This window comes from Strongylocentrotus purpuratus, unplaced genomic scaffold (genome assembly GCF_000002235.5).
Source record: "Strongylocentrotus purpuratus isolate Spur 01 unplaced genomic scaffold, Spur_5.0 spur5_scaffold_21, whole genome shotgun sequence".
Lineage (NCBI taxonomy): Eukaryota > Metazoa > Echinodermata > Echinoidea > Camarodonta > Strongylocentrotidae > Strongylocentrotus > Strongylocentrotus purpuratus.
In genome coordinates, this window is record NW_022145607.1 from 6,972,783 (window position 1) to 6,993,992 (window position 21,210).

General features: G+C 38.7%; 1 protein-coding gene across 1 annotated transcript in view; it reads left to right on the forward strand.

Annotated features, from left to right (window-relative positions):
- Positions 1 to 2,449: 2,449 nt before the first annotated feature.
- Positions 2,450 to 21,210, forward strand: part of LOC115928192 (transmembrane protein 272-like) — a 34,702-nt gene continuing 15,941 nt past the window's right edge. Inside the window, exons 1-2 of the mRNA XM_030995109.1 lie at positions 2,450 to 2,554; positions 2,878 to 2,971. Of these exons, the coding sequence (XP_030850969.1) occupies positions 2,450 to 2,554; positions 2,878 to 2,971 (199 nt within the window). The remainder of the gene's footprint in view (positions 2,555 to 2,877; positions 2,972 to 21,210) is intronic.

Genomic DNA, 21,210 nt, shown 5'->3' on the forward strand with positions numbered 1-21,210 from the left:
GCACATATCTTTTGAAACAAGTTATAGGAAATATAATAACCCCACTGGTGCATATTTTTAATCTTTCTCTGACGACAGGTACATTTCCAGAAGCATTTAAGATTGCTAAGGTTGTTCCGATATACAAAAAGGATGACTCTTCCCAAGTCTCAAACTATCGCCCTGTTTCTATTCTCTCGAGTTTGTCCAAAGTATTGGAAAGACTTATATACAATAGGCTATATTGTTTTCTAACAGAAAATGACTTACTGAATCAGGATCAATATGGTTTCAGGAAATACCACTCAACCGATTTAGCCCTTGCACAATTATATGATAAGGTTTCGAATGCTTTGGCGTCTCGAAAGCATGTTATTGGTGTATTCATGGACTTAAGCAAAGCATTTGACACTCTTGATCACAAGGTACTATCAAGCAAACTTCATTATTACGGAGTAAGAGGAGTTGCTCTTGACTGGTTTAATGATTATTTGTCAGGTAGAAAGCAATATGTAAGCTACGAATCTGTAGATTCACCATTATTGCCTATGAAATGTGGTGTCCCACAAGGATCGATACTCGGTCCTTTATTGTTTCTACTGTATGTTAATGATATCTCGAACTCAACTACATCATTACAATATATTATATTTGCTGATGATACTAATGTGTTTTGCTCCAATTCCGATTTTCGATCACTTCAGAGAATTCTGAACACCGAGCTACCTAAGCTGTCTTTGTGGTTTAGGAGCAACAAATTGTCTCTGAATCTGAAAAAACTAATTATATTCATTTTCAAAGCAGGAAAAATGCAACTGATAAACCTATACCTGAAATAGTCTTGGATGGTGAATATTTGGAGAAAAAACAAAATACTAAATTTCTTGGAACTATCATCAATGAAAATCTGAAATGGAGTGATCATGTACATTACGTTTCAAAGAGAGTGTCACGCACTGTTGGTTTACTGTATAAGTTAAAACATTATGTGCCTTTGAATATTCTATATATGCTATACAATTCCTTGATTCTTCCTTACATGTCTTATTGCAATATACTGTGGGCAGACTCAAAAGTATATACTGATAAAATGCTACTTTTACAAAAGAAAGCGATTCGTGTGTGTACCAATGCTGGATATCGCGATCACACTGATGCTATTCGCGAGGTTAAAAACTCTGAAAGTAGCTGATATTAACTTTTTACAAAAAGCACTGTTCATGTTCCGTCTACATAATGATTCCCTACCTTCCCACTTCCCACCAATGTTTTGTTTGAATAGAAATATTCATACATACCCAACCAGACAATCAAATAAATACCATTTATGTAATCCTAAAACAACAATCGCTATGAAATCTATAAGACATTCTGGTCCGGATATTTGGAACTCACTGTCCGTTGACATCCGTAACTTGAAGTCAGTATATACTTTTAAGAAAAGTGTGAAATCAATTTTATTGAGCAAATATTGACAAATCTCTTAAATTAACACATGATATCATATATGTTTGTCAGCATTTCCTTGATATAGCAGGAAAATCCCCCTCCCATGCACCCTCTATCCCATTTTTTTTTTTTGGTTGCAAGTCACTGTTTATTTTTTGTTATTTTCCCCCAATTATGTTCTGTAATTTACTTTACTTTACAATCGTTATGATTTTAAATGTTTCTGGGCTGCAAGCGTATCAAGCTGTCACGCTTAGGCTGTAGCCCTTCTGTATCATCACCTCTTCGAGCGTATGTATCTATGATTTACTGAATGTGGAAATGTAATTTAACTTATGTTTTATACTCATGTAAAGACATTGTCACATTATTGTTATAACCTATGATGATTCAGTAACCAATAAATATTTCAAGGATGAGGGGGTGAATATATTTACAATCTACTGTCTCCGAGAAAAGAAGATAAACAATCGTCCAAATTATAAGGTAAACAATTAAAACACAGCTTAAAACACCACATGTAAATCATACAAAGGAATGGGATAAGCACTTTTATGTATAACCATTGAAATATACTTATTGATCGGTCAGAATTCGATGTGGTATCATGTGTTTATACATGAACTTCGAATTTGGATTCGAAAACTTTTCTGACGAGTGACATGAAGCTTTGGCTTTCGCCTTTGGAATGCTTTGCTTTGTGAAATTGATCTGGACAGGTTCATGCAAACTGTCACTATGCTGTGATGTTAACAAGATTATGAATTGCAAATATTAAAAAAATGCTTGATGGGGTCTTTATTTATTTTGTAAAATCAAACAGCAAAAATTGACCAGTTAATTTTTGTTATCATTGTCTGGACACACATCCCCTATGGTATCATGCATACATATAGGACAAAGGCAAATGAAGTGAAGCCTTATTCTCAGAAATCCCACTCATCCTCCATTATTTTGTTTTCTATTAATTTCCAGGTTTCCCAAAGCTGGTTTAGTCCTTTTGAATGAATGGCTTGTCAAGATGAGGAGGGCCAAGTGGACTCCAAGCCAGGAGTCCACCGTGTGCTCGAACCACTTTGAAGCAGAGTGTTTAGGCGCATTGGCCAGAGAACCAGAAGTCGCCGAGGTGCTATTCCAAACATTATCTTCTTCCTTGATCATCTGAATTATGCTGTATATATTGGCATATTCATGAGAAGGGAACAGAACATGACAAAAAAAAGTCTTCTATGAATACCAAGTAGTTTGCAGGTTTATGTTGTACATAAATGAACATCTTTGTTTATATTTGAAGATCTATCTGGAATATAAAAACATGTATCCTCAGTTACTACACAAATGCCAATATAATTGCTGTTTCATTAAAGCACAATGATTAATGAAATCTGTGAATTTTAGGAGAATTAACCATTTCTTTTTCCAAACTATTTTCATCTTTGTCCCTTGTAGCCTGTTGAGAAATGCAAGCCTCCAAAGCCTAGAAGCAGTGAAGACAAAACTAGACTTCCTAGCACATCAACAACTCCATCACTCATCATGGCTGGTACATTTAACAATACATTTTTACATATTTATTCGTTTGCATTTATTGTCTACTCAATGTGAGAGAAACAAAATTATATTTTATTCCATGTCTGACACTTTGATAAATTATCATGTTAAGGAATTCATTTGTGTTGTGATTTTCCTTTTTCCAGCTGTATGAAAACCTGAAAGTAGAACTATACCATATTTGAATTCAACTGTTTTGTTTAGTTTTCCCATTCTCAATCATGATGACAATTTACCTGTATTGTACTGGAATTATGATGTATATAGACATTACCGTTTAGATCTCGAATACTGTTTGAAAAAGGACAACATTTTTTATAATTATTGCATGTGATATTCAATTTATTCAACATTTGTTTATAGTAACTATAAAGAGGGCTTAAGTCAGATGAACTGCATGCATTTTTTGTTGTTGTTTAGTTTGGGATTTCTGAATTCCAAAATGATATATGAAATTGTGTAAACAATCAGAGAATCAATATCATTTTTTTCTTCATTTTTTAGTATTGTGGCGAAATAGGGGGGGGGGGGGTTAATAAGATGATGATGAAAAGAAAGAAGAGATAAGATAAGAGGAAGGAAGAACAGAAGGGTTTTAAAAAGGAAGAGGGGTGGGTGATGTAATTCCATATGAGAGAAAGAGGGTGGATTTTGCCTTTTACTTTGCCACCAAAATCAAGTAAACTATCTCAACATATAGTAAGCTGCCACCATCTAGTCTTTATTAAGAGCGCTAGATTCTCTTCTCTTTACAACTGTATATTGTTGTAAAGAGATAAATACCAGACCTGCTGGATCACACAACAAACGATAATTAAATGGCTTAATTATTCACCAATCACAGCCTTCTCATTGGCTCATACGTGCCTCTTTAAATCAACACAACGCACTCAAGGGTCAACCTTTGACCTGAACCCTGGGCTCTCGTAAACTTTCGCGCCTATTCAACTCATGCCACGAGCAGACTGGCTCATCTTCACACCGTTCATCACCACAAATAGCACATACGATTTCTTCATTTAGGTGAGTTAAATCATCATCATTCGAACTGAATTATTCTCTATCAGTGTTCTCTGTAGGCATGATTTAATCCTAATATCTGTATCAAACTCGTTCAACTCGAATTCTCTAAAGATCTGTACAACACACAGCACTGCAAACATGCGACAGGCACACACGTTCTCCTGTACACGCACACAGACATACACATTATTCGCACTTGTAACTTGGGGCACTTTCTCTCACGTCCTCTATCACAATCCTCCCATAAGGTAGCGAGCAATCTAAAGGCACAATGATATGGATACGTGTCTGAATAAAACCAGACAATGATTTCGTTCTTCAAGTTCTCAATCGCGCTATCTAAAGAAGATGTAAAAGTACCAATCACCATTCACACTTAACTACTGTAACTAATGTGTAACCAGACATGTTTTACTGTAAGAATGAATCTGTCAGCCTAATTGTTCAGGTGAACAAATAACAAGTTACACTTCATTAATAAATTTCAATTAACAGTTAGGCTTTCATGCCTAATTCAACGTCGACGTAATTCAACTCGAAAATGTATGCAATTCAATTACTAAGTATAAGAGTTCAAATGTACATTATATACAGATGTTTACGGTACACCATGTGTAAAGTCCTAGAAGGACTAAGGAAAGTGGATAGAAATAGAAGTGAAATGGAAAGGTGAGAAAGTGGAGGTTGGAAGGAAGAGTATCTTTCGGAAGTGAGTATAGTCCTGAAAAGGACTGTAAACCAGAAAGTTGTAGACAGGATGAGAGGTTTGAGTAGAAGACTGGATTGAATTGGAGAGTGGAGTAGATGAGAGAAGCTGGCTTGAGTCGGCGAGTAGAGTTGCAGAGCAGGAGCAGGAGAGTAGACTCGACGTTTCGGACAGATTGACTGTCCGTCTTCACTCCTGAAGACGGACAGTTCCAAGTTCAAGTCCAAATGCTGAACTGCCTTTCTTCTTATTGCCTATAGCATAATCAACATATAGTATTCGTAATCACCGATCAACGGGAGTTTTCCTCACGGGTCTATCCACCCCTAATCTCGACATGGTAGCTCACTCTGTCGGCATAACCATGCGATTTTTAATCCTTAGGTCTTTACAACAAGTTATAGCCTCGAATTTCTAATTCCTATACCTATCGCTAACTTCCAGAATTAACTAATCAGTTTTAAACGTACTTCAATCTTAAGACAACCAGTTTGTCTAGGGATTCATCCCTTGCTGTCTGTAAATTCAGTGCTAAACTTACACTTAACCGTCCACTATCGATAATTGTCACAACTTGTTATTAACTGTAATAAACTCTAAGTAATTTATATTCAATGTTTCTAACCGTACACATTCCAAGGTCAGAGAGAGAGAGAGAGAGAGAGTGTGTGATTCACAACATATTTAGAGTAACTACTTACATATAGGAGCAAAGGCATTGTCAAATTCACAGCTATAATACTAGACAGGCTTCTGCTCTCCATTTACCAGATGCAAGAACAACATTCACTCTGAATACTCTAATGTCCACTGGCCCCAGGTTCTGGAATTCACTTGATACTACTATAACAAATGCTTAATTGTATGTCGATGACACATGAATGTGTTATCAAGCTTTATTTTTGTGTGGACTGTAGCATATTTAACTCTACTCTCGATCTATTTTTCGTTATTCCTTGATTTGACATAACCCCTTTATCCAGGCGCGGATCCAGGATTTTCCAATAGGGGGGGCCGGAAATTTGGAAATTGCGCCGACCGTTTTTTCAAGGTCATATTAGAAGCACCATACCGGTACAATTTTTGACATTTTCATCGGGGGGGGGGGGGGGTGCTATAGCGCTTATCCGAAAAAGTAATTTTCTGGTTTCACAATTCGGCTAGTGAGCGAAGCGAGCGAGCAACAATTTGAGCATAATATGTATTTTGTGAAAGTGTTATTTATCACCAAAATAAACGAGAAAAGATATAAAAAAAAACTCAAATTCGGGTAGCTCGCTGTCCCCTCCCCCTCTCCCCCTCCCCCTCCCCCCCCATTACGCGCGAATCGCGGAAGCTTTGACCTTTCATTAATTATTAGAGAAAGAAGACGATTTGTTGTACCATTCTCGACTCGTATTCCTTGTCTAAATTCAGTTTTCCCCCTCACGCGCAAAGCGCGGAAGCTTTGACCATTTATAGTTTAATGAAATTATTAGAGAAAGAAGATGATTCGTTGTTCCATTCTCGACTCTTAATCCTTCTCTGAATTCAGTTTTCTCCCTCCCGCGCAAAACGCAGAAGCTTAACGTTTAATTAAATTATTAGAGAAAGAAGACGATTCGTTGTATTAAACATTCTCGACTCTTAATCCTTGTTTGAATGCAGTTTCCCCCGTCTCGCGCGAAGCGTGGAAGCTTTGACCTTGCATTAAATTATTAGAGAAAGAAGACAATTCATTGTACCATTCTCGACTCTTAATCCTTGTCTGTGTTCAGTTGCCTCCCGCCCGCGCGAAGCGCGGAACCTTTGCCCTTTCATTAATTATTAGAGAAAGAATTGTTGCACCATTCTCGACTCTTATTACTTGACTGAATTCACCCCCCCCTCCCGCGCGAAGCACGGAAGCTTCGACGTTTCATTAAATTATTAGAGAAAGAAGCCGATTCGTTGAACCGTTCTCGACTCTTAATCCTTGTTTGTATTCAGTTTCCTCCCGCCCGCGCGAAGCGCGGAAGCTTTGCCCTTTCATTTATTATTAAAGAAGAAGATTTGTTGTACCATTCTCGACTCTTATTACTTGACTGAATTCACCCCCTCCCCTCCCGCGCGAAGCACGGAAGCTTTGGCCTTTCATAGTTTAATGAAAGAAGATGATTCGTTGTACCGTCATCCACTCTTTATCCTTGTCTGAATTGAGTCCCCCCCCCCCTCCTGCGCGTCATGCGCGGAAGCTTTGACGTTTCATTGAATTATTAGAGAAAAAAGACGATTCGTTGTACCGTTCTCGACTCTCAATCCTTGTCTGAATTGAGTTCCCTCCCGCCCCCTCCCGCGCGAAGCGCGGAAGCTTTGACGTTTCATTAAATTATAAGGGAAAGGAGACGATTCTTTGTACCATTCTCGACTCTTAATCCTTGTCTGAATTAAGTTTTCTTTGCCCGCGCGTAGCGCGTAAGCTTTGACGGTTCATTACATTATTAGAGGAAGTAGACGAATCGTTTTACCATTCTCGTCTCTTAATCCTTGTTTGAATTCAGTTTTCCCCCTCCCACGCGAAGCGCGGAAACGTTGATGTTTCATTAAATAATTAGAGAAAGAAGATGATTCGTTGTACCGTCATCGACTCTTTATCCTTGTCTGAATTGAGTTCACCCCTCGCGCGAAGCGCGGAAGCTTTGACGTTTCATTAAATTATAAGGGAAAGGAGACGATTCTTTGTACCATTCTCGACTCTTAATCCTTGTCTGAATTAAGTTTTCTTTGCCCGCGCGTAGCGCGTAAGCTTTGACGGTTCATTACATTATTAGAGGAAGTAGACGAATCGTTTTACCATTCTCGTCTCTTAATCCTTGTTTGAATTCAGTTTTCCCCCTCCCACGCGAAGCGCGGAAACGTTGATGTTTCATTAAATAATTAGAGAAAGAAGATGATTCGTTGTACCGTCATCGACTCTTTATCCTTGTCTGAATTGAGTTCACCCCTCGCGCGAAGCGCGGAAGCTTTGACGTTTCATTAAATTATTAGAGAAAGAAGACGATTCGTTGTACCGTTCTCGACTCTTAATCCTTGTCTGAATTGAGTTCCCGCCTCCCCCCCCCCTCTCCCGCGCGAAGCGCGGAAGCTTTGACGTTTCATTTAATTATAAGGGAAAGGAGACGATTCTTTGTACCATTCTCGACTCTTAATCATTGTCTGAATTGAGTTCCCGGCCCCTGCTCTTTTTTCGTCATCTTGTCATCTCGTCATGTCATCTTACTGCCCCTACCGCCCCTGGCTACGCGCCTGCTTTAAAGGGAAAATGAAACAATCATGATTGTGATTGCACACAATTAGGTTAGTAGAAATGAAAGGGAAAAAAGATCTATTACACCAACCATGGATAAATCACGGCCGGGAGCGTCAAAAGTTTTGTGTTATCGGGCGAGGGCCGGGGCCGGGGCGTAGCGACCAAGCGAGATTTTGCAATGTCGAATGCTGAAATTATGCATTATAGAAAATCCCTAAGCCCAATATATACGTTATTTCCGCTATATTTCTTTCTAGCTATATTTCTAAATTTCCTGGGAGACGTGTCCCCATATTGAGCCCAGGATTGCCGCCCCTGTCCATGATTACTACCAACATGAGTTCAAATACAAGCACAAGCGAGTCGATATGAGCTGAATTCAAATGAAGGGCAAAATAAGAGTTGTGAAGCGGCCCAATCGTTAATTTAAAATTTGACTGTTGAGTATATAACTTCTATTTAAAAGACATCCAAAATATTGTGCCCTTTTTAAATTTCTCACTAAGAGTGATGACCGCAGGGGCTGTTCTTAACGTTTAACTTTGAATCCGCGGCTCGAGATTTTATGCGGCCGGCCCGGCCTCCCTCTATGCAATAACGTTTGCCAAGCCTTCAGGAATGACCCCAAATCTCCCAATTACAGTTTTTCCATATTTGTCGTTACTGTCACTTAGCGCCATTTCCTTGTCTTTCCCCCTTTCTCACCGACTTTTCTTTTCCCCACCTCCCCCCCCCCCCCCCACCCACTCAGTGTTATCTAGGGTACGCACATGTGTGTTCCCTCTCTTTGAAAGCACCCCTCCATCTCCGGTGTGTAAAGTCAGTACGGGCCGGATTTTTGTGTATTGCGGGACGGACTTTGTTTCGTGAAAAGTAACTCTTATTCGGAATTTAGGGAACACAAATTCGGTCCCTCCGACCCCGGAGTTGGAGGGAGGGGGGGGGGGGTTTTCTTTATTTTTTCTCTTCTCTTTTCTCTTCTTTTTTCCTTTCTCTTCTCCTTTCTTTTTTCTCTTCTTTTCTTCCTCTTTTTTTTCCCCTTTTTTTGCGCCGCCAATAGGGGGGGGGGGGGCCGCGGCCGTTTCGGCCCCCCCCCTGGATCCGCCACTGCTTTATCCCTTTTCTTTTTCTTCTTCTTTCCCATCTGTACATATCCCATATATTCCTACTTGTCGTTATTGACCTCTGCACTCAGAGAGCAATAACTCATTGATGTCTCGATTTGGTGTCAGCTTGGGTTTTTCTATATAAGTTTGCCCTCCCATGGGTGGGTTGATTTTGCTCATATGATACATTTGTTCACACACACGGTGAGTTTGTTAGCTCACCCGGTGTGATGGGGATGTGCGCATCTTCGGGTATACTTGTTGAAGTCGTCCATGCTGTGGTCGATGCATCGTTGGGTAGTTGTTCTCTGAGAGTATTTTGTAAATAGTTTTATATATTCCTTATCTGTTGTTGTATTCATGAATCAGTTATCTTTGTCGCATCATGTGAGGGGGCCTTAACTCAAAAAGCTGTGCAACAACCAGGCGCGTACACAGGGGGGGTGTTTGGGGGGGTTAAACCCCCCTTTGGTAATTTTGTGTGTGTAAACCCCCCCTAAATTTCTCTAAAACCCCCCCCCCCCCCCCTTTTGGTTTTTTTTTTTTTTTTTTTTTTTTATTATTAAAAAAAAAAAAAAAAAAAAAAAATCCCATGGTTGACCTAAAAAAGCTGACCTTACCCCCCCCCCCCCCAACTGAGCAAAATGTCAAATTTTCAAATTTCGAGACAAAAAAAAAAAAAAAGGCGCGTACACAGGGGGGGTGTTTGGGGGGTTAAACCCCCCTTTGGTAATTTTGTGTGTGTAAACCCCCCCTAAATTTCTCTAAAACCCCCCCCCCCCCCTTTTGGATTTTTTTTTTTTTTATTTTTTTTATTATTAAAAAAAAAAAAAAAAAAAAAAAAAATCCCATGGTTGACCTAAAAAAGCTGACCTTACCCCCCCCCCCCCCAACTGAGCAAAATGTCAAATTTTCAAATTTCGAGACCAAAAAAAAAAAAAGGCGCGTACACAGGGGGGGTGTTTGGGGGGGTTAAACCCCCCCTTTGGTAATTTTGTGTGTGTAAACCCCCCCTAAATTTCTCTAAAACCCCCCCCCCCCCTTTTGGATTTTTTTTTTTTTATTTTTTTTTATTATTAAAAAAAAAAAAAAAAAAAAAAAAATCCCATGGTTGACCTAAAAAGCTGACCTTACCCCCCCCCCAACTGAGCAAAATGTCAATTTTCAAATTTCGAGACCAAAAAAAAAAAAAAAATGTGTCCTCTTACCCCCCCCCCCCCCCCCCCCCCCCCCCCCCCCCCCCCCCCCCCCCCCCCCCGCTTATTCAGCGGTCGGCTGAGTCGTTGCGATTTTTTTGGGACCAAAAAAAAAAAAAAAAGTGACCTCTTACCCCCCCCCCCCCCCCCCCCCCCGCTTATTCAGCGGCTGGCTGAGTCGTTGCGAAATTTTCGGCCCGATTTATAAATGTTAAAACCCCCCCTTGAAAAAATCCTGCGTACGCGCCTGGCAACAACCAAGGTCTCCTCGTCTTTCTCTATTATACTTGTACTGTTATGATTATATTTTGTCACATGTGTTTTCTGGAAGACAAATCAACTTGATACTTGATACTAAATTAAGTAAAGAACTGCAGGTTGTCTTTGTCCTCTACAGATACATCAAACGAGGCATCTAAAGATAACCTAAGTCATACACTAAGTATCTACAGTATCTATTTACAAGTATAAAATAGCATGTTTAAATTGTACAAGTAACCTAAGAGTGAAACTTAAACTAAATCCTAATCTTAAACTTAATCTAAAAGATGCCTCATGTCTTATAAGGCTCTGGTGACATCAACTACGCTACGGAGGCCCAAAGCCTCACTTTCCGAAGGTTCATTATTGAAGACGGGTAATACCTATTAAAATATTAAGATGTAACCACTAATGAATAACAAAGAATACATCTTACATGTCTATGGTCATACAAATAAACATGCCAAATTGATCAAAGTACAAATACTGCCGGCTCAAATACTGCCGGCTCAAATACTGCCGGTGTCATAGGCGATTTGTTCCGTGCAGGCGATCGGTTCCTCCGGAACCGATCGCCTGGATATGTACCCGCCGATTTGTTCCGGATTCGTAGATTCGTTCCGCTAGTCACAGGCGATCGGTTCCGGCCAGGCGATTCATTCCGTGGAACAAATCGGCGGGATATTTAGCCGCCGATCCGTTCCGAATCTCATCGGAGAGCGTGCGTGCTCACGTATTATTGAATACACGCCATGGTACACCCCTAAAGCAAAATGAACTATTCTGGTCGGCCTTTGCAACCAATCAAACTTCTCCAAATTAGCTACACCAACGATTGCCAATTTGAGAACTTTGTATAGAAATGCAGATTCCCGTTGTTCAAATATGTTGATAATTGCGGCCAATGATTGACCACAAACAGCGCCGTCGCGAAGCCACGGGGACTGGGTGGTCTAGCAAAAAGGGCAGTTCATTTGCCATAGGCCTAGTTTGCCTGTAAAAGCAGATGTCGGGGTGTTTTCTAATCAGGCCTTCTAATTTGGTTTGAATGCTGCTTTATATGATATCGTGTTACGTCAACCACCTATTACCGGGCTTCGATCATCACAGAATCAAGATAAAGCTAAAATTTATTTTTACCATGTTTATTCGACACAAGTAATAAAAATATACGCGATTATATAAGCAGAAACGTTCGGCCAATGTCGGATAAGAACGGCGGCTTTCGAACGTATCTGCGAACGAGTCGATCCAGTAGATTCGTTCCGAGGAACAAATCGGCGCGCCGATTTGTTCCGCGGAACCCGGAACAAATCGCCTACCACACCGGCACAAATACTGCCGGTGACACTAGCACAAATACTTCCAACTTGGCTATTAAACATGACTTTGGCAATTTAAAAGGTACCACAACTGTACATGTATATCACACACATCAACATCTGAGACAAAGTTACCCAATCCCTTTAACAATAACCAACCTCTTTAACAATAACCAACCCAGCTAGCTTTTTTGGTCTCGAAATTTGAAAATTTGACATTTTGCTCAGTTGGGGGGGGGGGTAAGGTCAGCTTTTTTAGGTCAACCATGGGATTTTCTTTTTTTTTTTTTTTTTTTTAATAATAAAAAAAAAAAAAAAAAAAAAAAATCCAAAAGGGGGGGGGGGGGGGGGTTTAGAGAAATTTAGGGGGGTTTACACACACAAAATTACCAAAGGGGGGGTTTAACCCCCCAAACACCCCCCCCTGTGTACGCGCCTTTTTTTTTTTTTTTTGGTCTCGAAATTTGAAAATTTGATAGGTATTACCCGTCTTCAATAATGAACCTTCGGAAAGTGAGGCTTTGGGCCTCCGTAGCGTAGTTGATGTCACCAGAGCCTTATAAGACATGAGGCATCTTTTAGATTAAGTTTAAGATTAGGATTTAGTTTAAGTTTCACTCTTAGGTTACTTGTACAATTTAAACATGCTATTTTATACTTGTAAATAGATACTGTAGATACTTAGTGTATGACTTAGGTTATCTTTAGATGCCTCGTTTGATGTATCTGTAGAGGACAAAGACAACCTGCAGTTCTTTACTTAATTTAGTATCAAGTATCAAGTTGATTTGTCTTCCAGAAAACACATGTGACAAAATATAATCATAACAGTACAAGTATAATAGAGAAAGACGAGGAGACCTTGGTTGTTGCCAGGCGCGTACGCAGGATTTTTTCAAGGGGGGGGGTTTAACATTTATAAATCGGGCCGAAAATTTCGCAACGACTCAGCCAGCCGCTGAATAAGGGGGGGGGGGGGGGGGGGGGGGGGGGGGGGGGGGGGGGGTAAGAGGTCACTTTTTTTTTTTTTTTGGTCCCAAAAAAATCGCAACGACTCAGCCGACCGCTGAATAAGCGGGGGGGGGGGGGGGGGGGGGGGGTAAGAGGACACATTTTTTTTTTTTTTTTGGTCTCGAAATTTGAAAATTTGACATTTTGCTCAGTTGGGGGGGGGGGGGGGTAAGGTCAGCTTTTTTAGGTCAACCATGGGACCATGCGCTTCTTACAAACACATCTTTCAAATCTTAATACATCGTACATGTACATTTTCATGAATAAACACTCAGGAAATAGTTATTTATTGTAGAAGTATCCCAATTAAATGGGTTCTATTTTAAGGTAATTTACTGAGGAAACAAGACAAGTAATTCTTGTCCTACCAGGACATAGGTAAGGATTCACACGAGTAATTCTACCTCTGTTTGAAAGATTAAATCTTCCGTAAAACTGTGAAATAGGAGTCCCACACACCGAATATGTTCGTTTAAAGTACTAAAAAATGGGGAAAGGACATTTTGGCTAAATCGCTACAGTATTAACATATACCCCAAAATAGTTATTTATGCACCAATGACGTTACATGCTCATAACCGAGTTGTCAATTCGCCACTTGAAGTGGTTTTCATTGTGTTCCCCAGGTTATCATGCCATTAAAAATTCATAATTTTTTTAAATAGTTATCCGATTTTCCTAAAACCTTTTTTGATATGTTTTATTTTCTGTTTGTATTCAAACCAATTCATTCAATGTAACATAACTAAAGACCATGTGATGTACACTATGTACCTGGTATTTCATATTTAAACAAAAATATGTTATATGTTCATTTGTAATAATAATTAATACACCTGTATATCATAATCTTCATGAAAAAAAGTTTATAAATAATTAACTACTTGTATGTAATTTCGTGAGGCAACTTTGCATGTATTTCAGTAGCAATTGAAGACAGTAATCATTAATAAATTATAAAACAATTCTTTACATTTCGTGAAAACAACTAAAAATAATAATGTTTCCATTGTGTCATGACTTGCATGCTTGGAAATGGATTTACATGTATTATGGTAAATGCCAAGAAATTTCGAATACACATAGTACAGAAAGAGAGAGAGAGAGAGAGAGAGAGAGAGGTGGGAGACAGATTGGAAGAGAGAAACGAAAAAGAGGAGAGAGAGAGAGAGAGAGAGAGAGGGGGGGGGGGGAGAAACAGATTGGGAGAGAGAAGGGAGAGACAGATTTGGAGAAAGGGGATAGCGCTATAGGAGGGAGAGAGAGAGAAAGGGACATTGGGAGAGAGAATACGAGAAAGGGAGAGGGTAGACAGATTGGGATATAAAGAGGGGAGAGACAGATTAGGAGGGAGAAAGAAGGAAGAGATCGAGAGAGAAGAGAGAGAGAAAGAGAGAGAGAGAGAGAGAAAGAAACAGAAAGAGAATAAAAAGTTGTGATAGGAGAGGGAGAGGCAAACGACAACAATGCACAAAAATATGTAATTGCTTGGTACAGGCAAAATATGTTTACTAATGTCAAAGCGTGATGTATCTAGGCCTTCTAGTATATGCCAATCTTAGTCCATCAAATAGAATGAAGTGGTGTACAATATTGTCGAGATAAAGCTGTTCCGGGTGCTCAGCTTATGCCTAGGTCACGTTTGCTCTACGGCCAGGATACGGCGGTCGTACGCCCCGAAATCGAGAGATATTTGTGGCGGCCTCTGGGTCATCGTAGAGCGTATTCCAATCTTTACAGGCCGTACGGGTCGCCGTGGGATAATAACGCGGAGTTATAACTGTTTTCAGTTCTTGATTCGTCGTAGCAACTAGACACGCCGTAGCCATGACGTAGGGAGGTTCATAGGCGACCGTACGTCGGGCGTACGGTAGCCTTGCGTTTTATATACTCCAGGGGTGAAGCGGTAGCATCAGTCTGGCCGAATGGTCGCCATATGGTCCCATTTCGGCCGCCTTGCGGGCACATTGTGGATATGTCTTCGCGTCTGCCGTAGTATTTGTCAAAAAGCCGACGCAGGGACGACCGTGCGTCATCACTACAAAGGCCTTACGGCAGTCGCAGATTTTCTTTCTCCACAAATTCAGAATACGCAGTGCGGCTACATTGACATATGTGGCTGCTACCGTATGTGACCGTGGGAATGCTGCGATGGTCCTATAATTGCTATTGGCAGTAGATATTTTAGACCACACGGCCGCCGCGGCATATGTGACCTAGGCATAACTGAAATAAAAATTCACGTCAATTTTTCACGTCTGCGTTTCCCGTTTGGAAGACGCAGACATGAATATTGGATTTAGATTTTCCAGCCGATTTTCACGTCTGCGTGTCCCTTCAGGGCCATTGAGTACAGAATTAAAAAAAAAAATAACGAACAAAGGTAGACGTCAATTTTTTATTTTCACGTTTTGAACGTAAAAGACAAAAGAAATTGTTGCATAGGTATACCTTACTTTTTTTTTACCTCTTGGACGTAAAAAACGAAAAATTTGTTGCATAGGCCGGTATACGTCACATTTTTGCGTTTGCGTGTCCCTTGGAGCCACCATAGAAAGGAGAGGAAGAGAGACAAGGAAAACAAAGGGGGGTGGGGAGGGACAACCAAAAACTGGAAGAAAAAAAAGAGATAGGGAGAAAAAGAGAACAAAAATAAATGGAGACAAAACAAATTTGAGACAAAATCAAATGATAGGAAAAGGGCAGAAAGATACGTTCATCGGTTGGAGACAACCGACATAGTGGATAGGGCGTTTCTCTCTTTCCTTCCTGGCCGCATCAGATCGGAAATCATCTATGTCGATTCTCACTTACAAGTCACTCGTTTTGTGGCTAGGACTGTTGAACTGCTTTGCCACGTTAGCGTTGGCTTATTCCGAATCATCGGGCATCGCGTCGGGTCGAAATGTCGCGTTACCCGACTTATTATGGAGACATATCCGTCATATGGAAAAGTTTCAGGCCGAAATCCCACTAAAGTGGATCTGTGCGTGTCTTTCTTTGCTCAGCGCGCACAGGTACGTCTCATGAATAATTCATGACCCTACACACACAGTAACTCTCACTATGCTAATGAGCTCGGAGTGTCGCCAAATGTGATTGGATGGAAAAGATGAATGTTCTTACTTTTTCAAGGTTTCCGACGAATTTTCTAGACCAATCAGCTTGATTTTGATATATGACAGGGAGGGATAAACTCCACACTGGGAAGTGAAAATGCTGTATGCGTAGGGTAACCCGTTGCTGGGATACAGAGTCTCAAACACGGGGTTATCGATTATGTTTCCTGATTCGAATTGTGCAAGTACGTGCAGTGCTATGTAAGCGTTGGTGTCAAATTATACTTGAAAATCTTTCTTTCGAGGCCTATTCCGACGCAATTATTTTCTCATATTCTGGAAAATACAAGAAAAAAATATAGACAATAGAATACCGTTCGCGCCAGCTGTGTATTTTGAAGCATTGCAAAGTTACACCAATATCTTTGACACAAGAACAGTTTTTGAAGCCTGTGCCCATTGGTTATGTTACATGCTACAAATGGTCTGGTCCAATTTACCTAACTTTTTCTGGAAACCCTACAGCAAATCTAAGAAAAGTCGCGTGATCTTCCGCTTACGTTTCACGAAAGGTCATGTGATGCGACCACCTGACCGGACGCGATAGCCCGATGAATCCAAGTAAGCCTTAGCGTTTTTAGTTCATTTATTTTCCATATACGTCATTAAATTATGATATTTTAGCATTAATGGTCACATAAAATCATACATAGAAGAAAAAAATGGGTCGCCATGGGCACACTTTGAGATGACGTCCTCATCATAAGTACAACAAAAATGTCCATACAATAAATATACGTGAAAGCAATGCATAAAGGAAATGGGATGGCCAGAACAACAATAATGAAAGAGAGAGAGAGATAGAGAGAGAAAGAGTAAGGAAGTGAAGAGAGAGAGAGAGAGGGAAGTATCATAACCTTTCCATGTTATATAAGATTAAGAATAGCTTAGTAAATATCCATTTGGATATCATTCATTCAACGTAATCCAAGAGCTACTAGAGGAAATGACGAGAAGTTTCTCCAGATCAGGCAGTTTTTACACAAATATAATTGGTCAGACCCGAACAACAACGATAACGACAATGAGACTTCTAATTCCGAGAAAAAGCCTCAAAAAAAGATTACTTGCAAAAACACAAGTTGGCAACTAGTTTAATATGTTCATTTCGTGGTATGTAGCTAATTTGCATAACACTGACCTAGATTTGAAAACTTGTTACTACGCTGGCTCAACCTGTTCGTCATTGAGACTGTTGGGGGAGCCGAGGCACCCCCAGCCCAGTCCTTGCTATAAATGTTGGTAACATATATTGCTACGGAATATCTCTTATCATGCCACAGGGCTAATCCCCATTGTGCCAAGCCCCAAATCCCTCAGTGCCATGTTTATATTGAGATAATCTGATTAACGCGATGGTTCTATGAATAGCGCGTGCCAAACACACAGCACACTACAATTAGCATGAACAATATACTGCTGCTCAAAAAGTGTGCACGCAAGCACATGGCACCATAGCAGTGGTTTGCTCGCATGAATAAAGCACTATAACGATAGCGTGCATGCATCCATATGGCAAGCTATGAGATATTAGGTTTTTTAGACTGTTTCGCCTTCCTTTAAATATGTTAGTGCCGCCCCTGATTAGGCAGTATTATCACATATAGGTTTCAGGAAAATGCAATATTCAAATGCAAATAGATACTGCTATTGCACATGTACATTAAAATGAATCGTAATATGGGAATTCATTTTATAGTATTTAAACATTTCCAGAATTTGACGGTATAAGTGCACTTTATTTAAAAATGAGTATTTATACAACAAAAACCAAAAAATCTTACAAACAAGCAAAATCCATTTTACTGCCTATTTGCCAATCGGTTATAAGCTCATTTTTCTTTCAGGTAAGCCTATCCTTACAGTGCCCACCTAAGGACAATATATCAACGATCATAATGTGGTGATAATCTGGGGCGGATTATTTATGAGAATACGGAAAAAACATACATTACCTGTACAAGGTTCACTCAGTATGCAAATGATGCTCGGCATTTTAGATATAGATCGTGGCACGGCATTGAGTACGAAGGGGCTGAATGGCATTGTTACTTTTAAGTTCACGCTGTTCACTGAATCCTTGAGCTGTTCTTCGGTCGGTGTACACACCTGTTGATAATTGTAATTATTGTATTGGAACCCTCATCGTTTCGATAGTTGGTGACTTGATTTTTGTTTAACTGGCTCACAATTTGTAATACTGCTATCAGTTAAAGTCTGTTGTGTCTCGTTTACCATTGAATTCGCAATTGAAAAAGGAAAATGATTTGATTCATGATAACTGCAAATTAATTGACTACACTAAATGAATCGACGTTTAACAGTACTCGGGAAATACTGAGGGAAATTATGTTTTCATGTTTCATTATTTTATTGACCAATATTCACAAAGCGACCCTGTAGTCACCAATGTTTTACATAATCCTTCATATCACATTATAAGTTCAAATTTAATTTTCATGTTCTTACGTTGTTTCATATTATATTCATTCTTGTTTTTACGATAATTATCGATATCATCTACCCCGGTGTGGTAGCTTGGTCGGGTATAAAGATACCGGCTGATTATGGTTTTATGTATAAATATTATTCTACAATTCCTCTATTTTTGCCGATTAATCTTTAGAAAAACAGAGAATACAAAGAATTCGATTACTATGTTTTCCTTTGAAAATGTCTATGGTAAGAAGGATAATATTTAAAGGTACTATGTTCCATTTGCAGGCTAAACAAATGAAAAGGTTAAATTCCAACGGCATTTAAAAGATTATACAAATTTAATACTTCCCTCAAAACAAAAGGGCTTTAACACGTATTGTTGTGGGAAAATAACAACCATTTGTTTTCAAATCGAATTTAGCGATCGCGGTCGTTTAATTAAATTAATTTTGATTAAATTTGATTTTCATACCCTTGTACCAAATTGTCGTACGTTTTGTGCTGCGCAAAGATTCAATAAGTTTAATTTGGGCCATTACAAGAAGTGGGTTACTGATGTAGACTGCTCATTTTATGTATGTTAATACCACAAAAAAGACAATTACTTACGCAATAGTGTCTGACAGTGAAGTCTAGAAAGTAAACGGGTTTCCTTGCATAATTTGAATAATAGGACACTGCTTACGTTTACATTTCACAAATAGGACAAACGTGACATATTCATAATTCCTGCAAAGTTCTAAATAATTTGATGTTGGCTGCAAAATGGTTACTCTACTTTCAAGTGAAAATTAATTTTTTCCATGCTAACATTGTTTTCCTTCATTTCGCATAAATTCCCTTTAGATTTGGACAACTAGACCTACAGAAGGACGTTTCCCACACAACTTATGTATTTTTGTCGCCTCAAAACATGGCAACAGCACAAAAAAAAGGTAAGTAATACATAAAGAAGTCCCGTTTTTCTCCAATATGGATGGTCTGTTTCGCCTGTTTAAAGAAACAGAAAAGCATTACGCCCAAGTTATTCTAAAACATACATTTAAGTATCGATCGAAATATTTGACCGACGGTCCGCCCGTAGAATATAAAACACGCTTGCTTACATGTTATTTCATCACTTGACGCAGTGTTCCAGCAGTGCACGAAACGTCGTGATCTTTTAGATCCCTTGTTGACCATACATTGCGAGACAAACGAATATCATTAGCGATATTATTTTCGATACATTTAAGTTGGTCCTAAACATGCGATATATCTTATAACCACATTCAATAATTATTCAAATATCTTTGGTCATTTGCAAAAGAATATTCAAACGAACCCCATATAATAAAGCTACTGGATAAACAAATTTTAAAAAACCTTTAAAAATCTTATTTAGTATTCCATTTTCTAAATCTATTGCATGAGGAAAATCTTGATACATTTAACATCTGTTACATTTTTTTTTATTGTTTTGTTAACTCCCTTGTGTACTTGAATTATTTACCTGCTAACTAAATAACGCATGTTCCTATTTAAGGTGCAATCCTTTAGCTTGGTTCTTCCAGTATGACGTACTATTCTTTAAACATGAATCGGCACATTTTTTATCGCATGGGAAAAGAAAGGAGAAGGAAAAAGAACATATTTAAGAAGGAAAGAAAGAGGACAAAGAAATGGAGAAGAGAAGAAAAATTGAAATTAAAATAAACCCTACATATAAAAGTGAAAAAATGTATTTAATATTGTAATTATTGTGTATAGGAATTTTGATGTACCACGCATTTTTGTCTTTTCTTTCTTCAACGTTAGAAAGCCATAGCTCCACTAGATTTATTGTGCCATTCATGTATTTGACTTTCCTACAACTGATTCAAATGTATTCATGTTTCATAAATATGTGGTGCATCTTTGTTTTGTAAAGACAATCTTACCAGCTGTTTTAGATAATGAGAATAAAGAAAAAAGACAATATACGAAAGAAAAGGGGGGAAAGAATAGAAAGGGAAAACACGTTAATTATGTTGGTTAATAACTTATATTAGTGTTATTATACAGTATCAACCCTAAATTTTATTTGTTCACTGTTAATCCTTGTGTACATTCATCAACAAAGATATAATTCAGTATTATATATTATACTTTATAACAGATATCATATTGTATTCGAATTTATATTGAATTAATAAGAAAAATTAATTAATATTGAAATTTTGATTAAAATGCCATCCAGGAATCTTGATGTAACCACACATTTTTGTTTTTCTCTCTTCAACGTTCGGAAAGACACAGCTCCACAAGATTTATTGTGTCATTCATGTATTTAACTTTCCTTCAACTGATTCAAATGTATTCATGTTTCATAAATATGTAGTGCATCTTTGTTTTGTAAAGAAAATCTTACCAGCTGTTTTAGATAATGTACGGTATAAGCTAGCCTGGATCTTCAAATGTAACGTACTATTTTTTCGGTATGAATTTTCAAGTTTTATATCGCACGGAAAAAAGAAAGGAAAAGGAAGTAGGAAAAAAGAGAGGGAAGATGAAAAAAAGAAAGAAGATAAAACAGGGAAGAAAAGGGAAAAACGAGAAAAAAAGGTTACTTATGTTGGTTAAAAACTTATATTACTTTTATTAAACTGTATCAACCATAAATTGTATTTTTTCAGTGTAAATCTTCGTGTACAGCAATCAACAAAGTTATCATTTAGTATTCTATATACTGTATTACAGATATCAGATTGTATTTATTTGGTATTTATTAGACAACTTATTAAACAATGACATTTTTATGA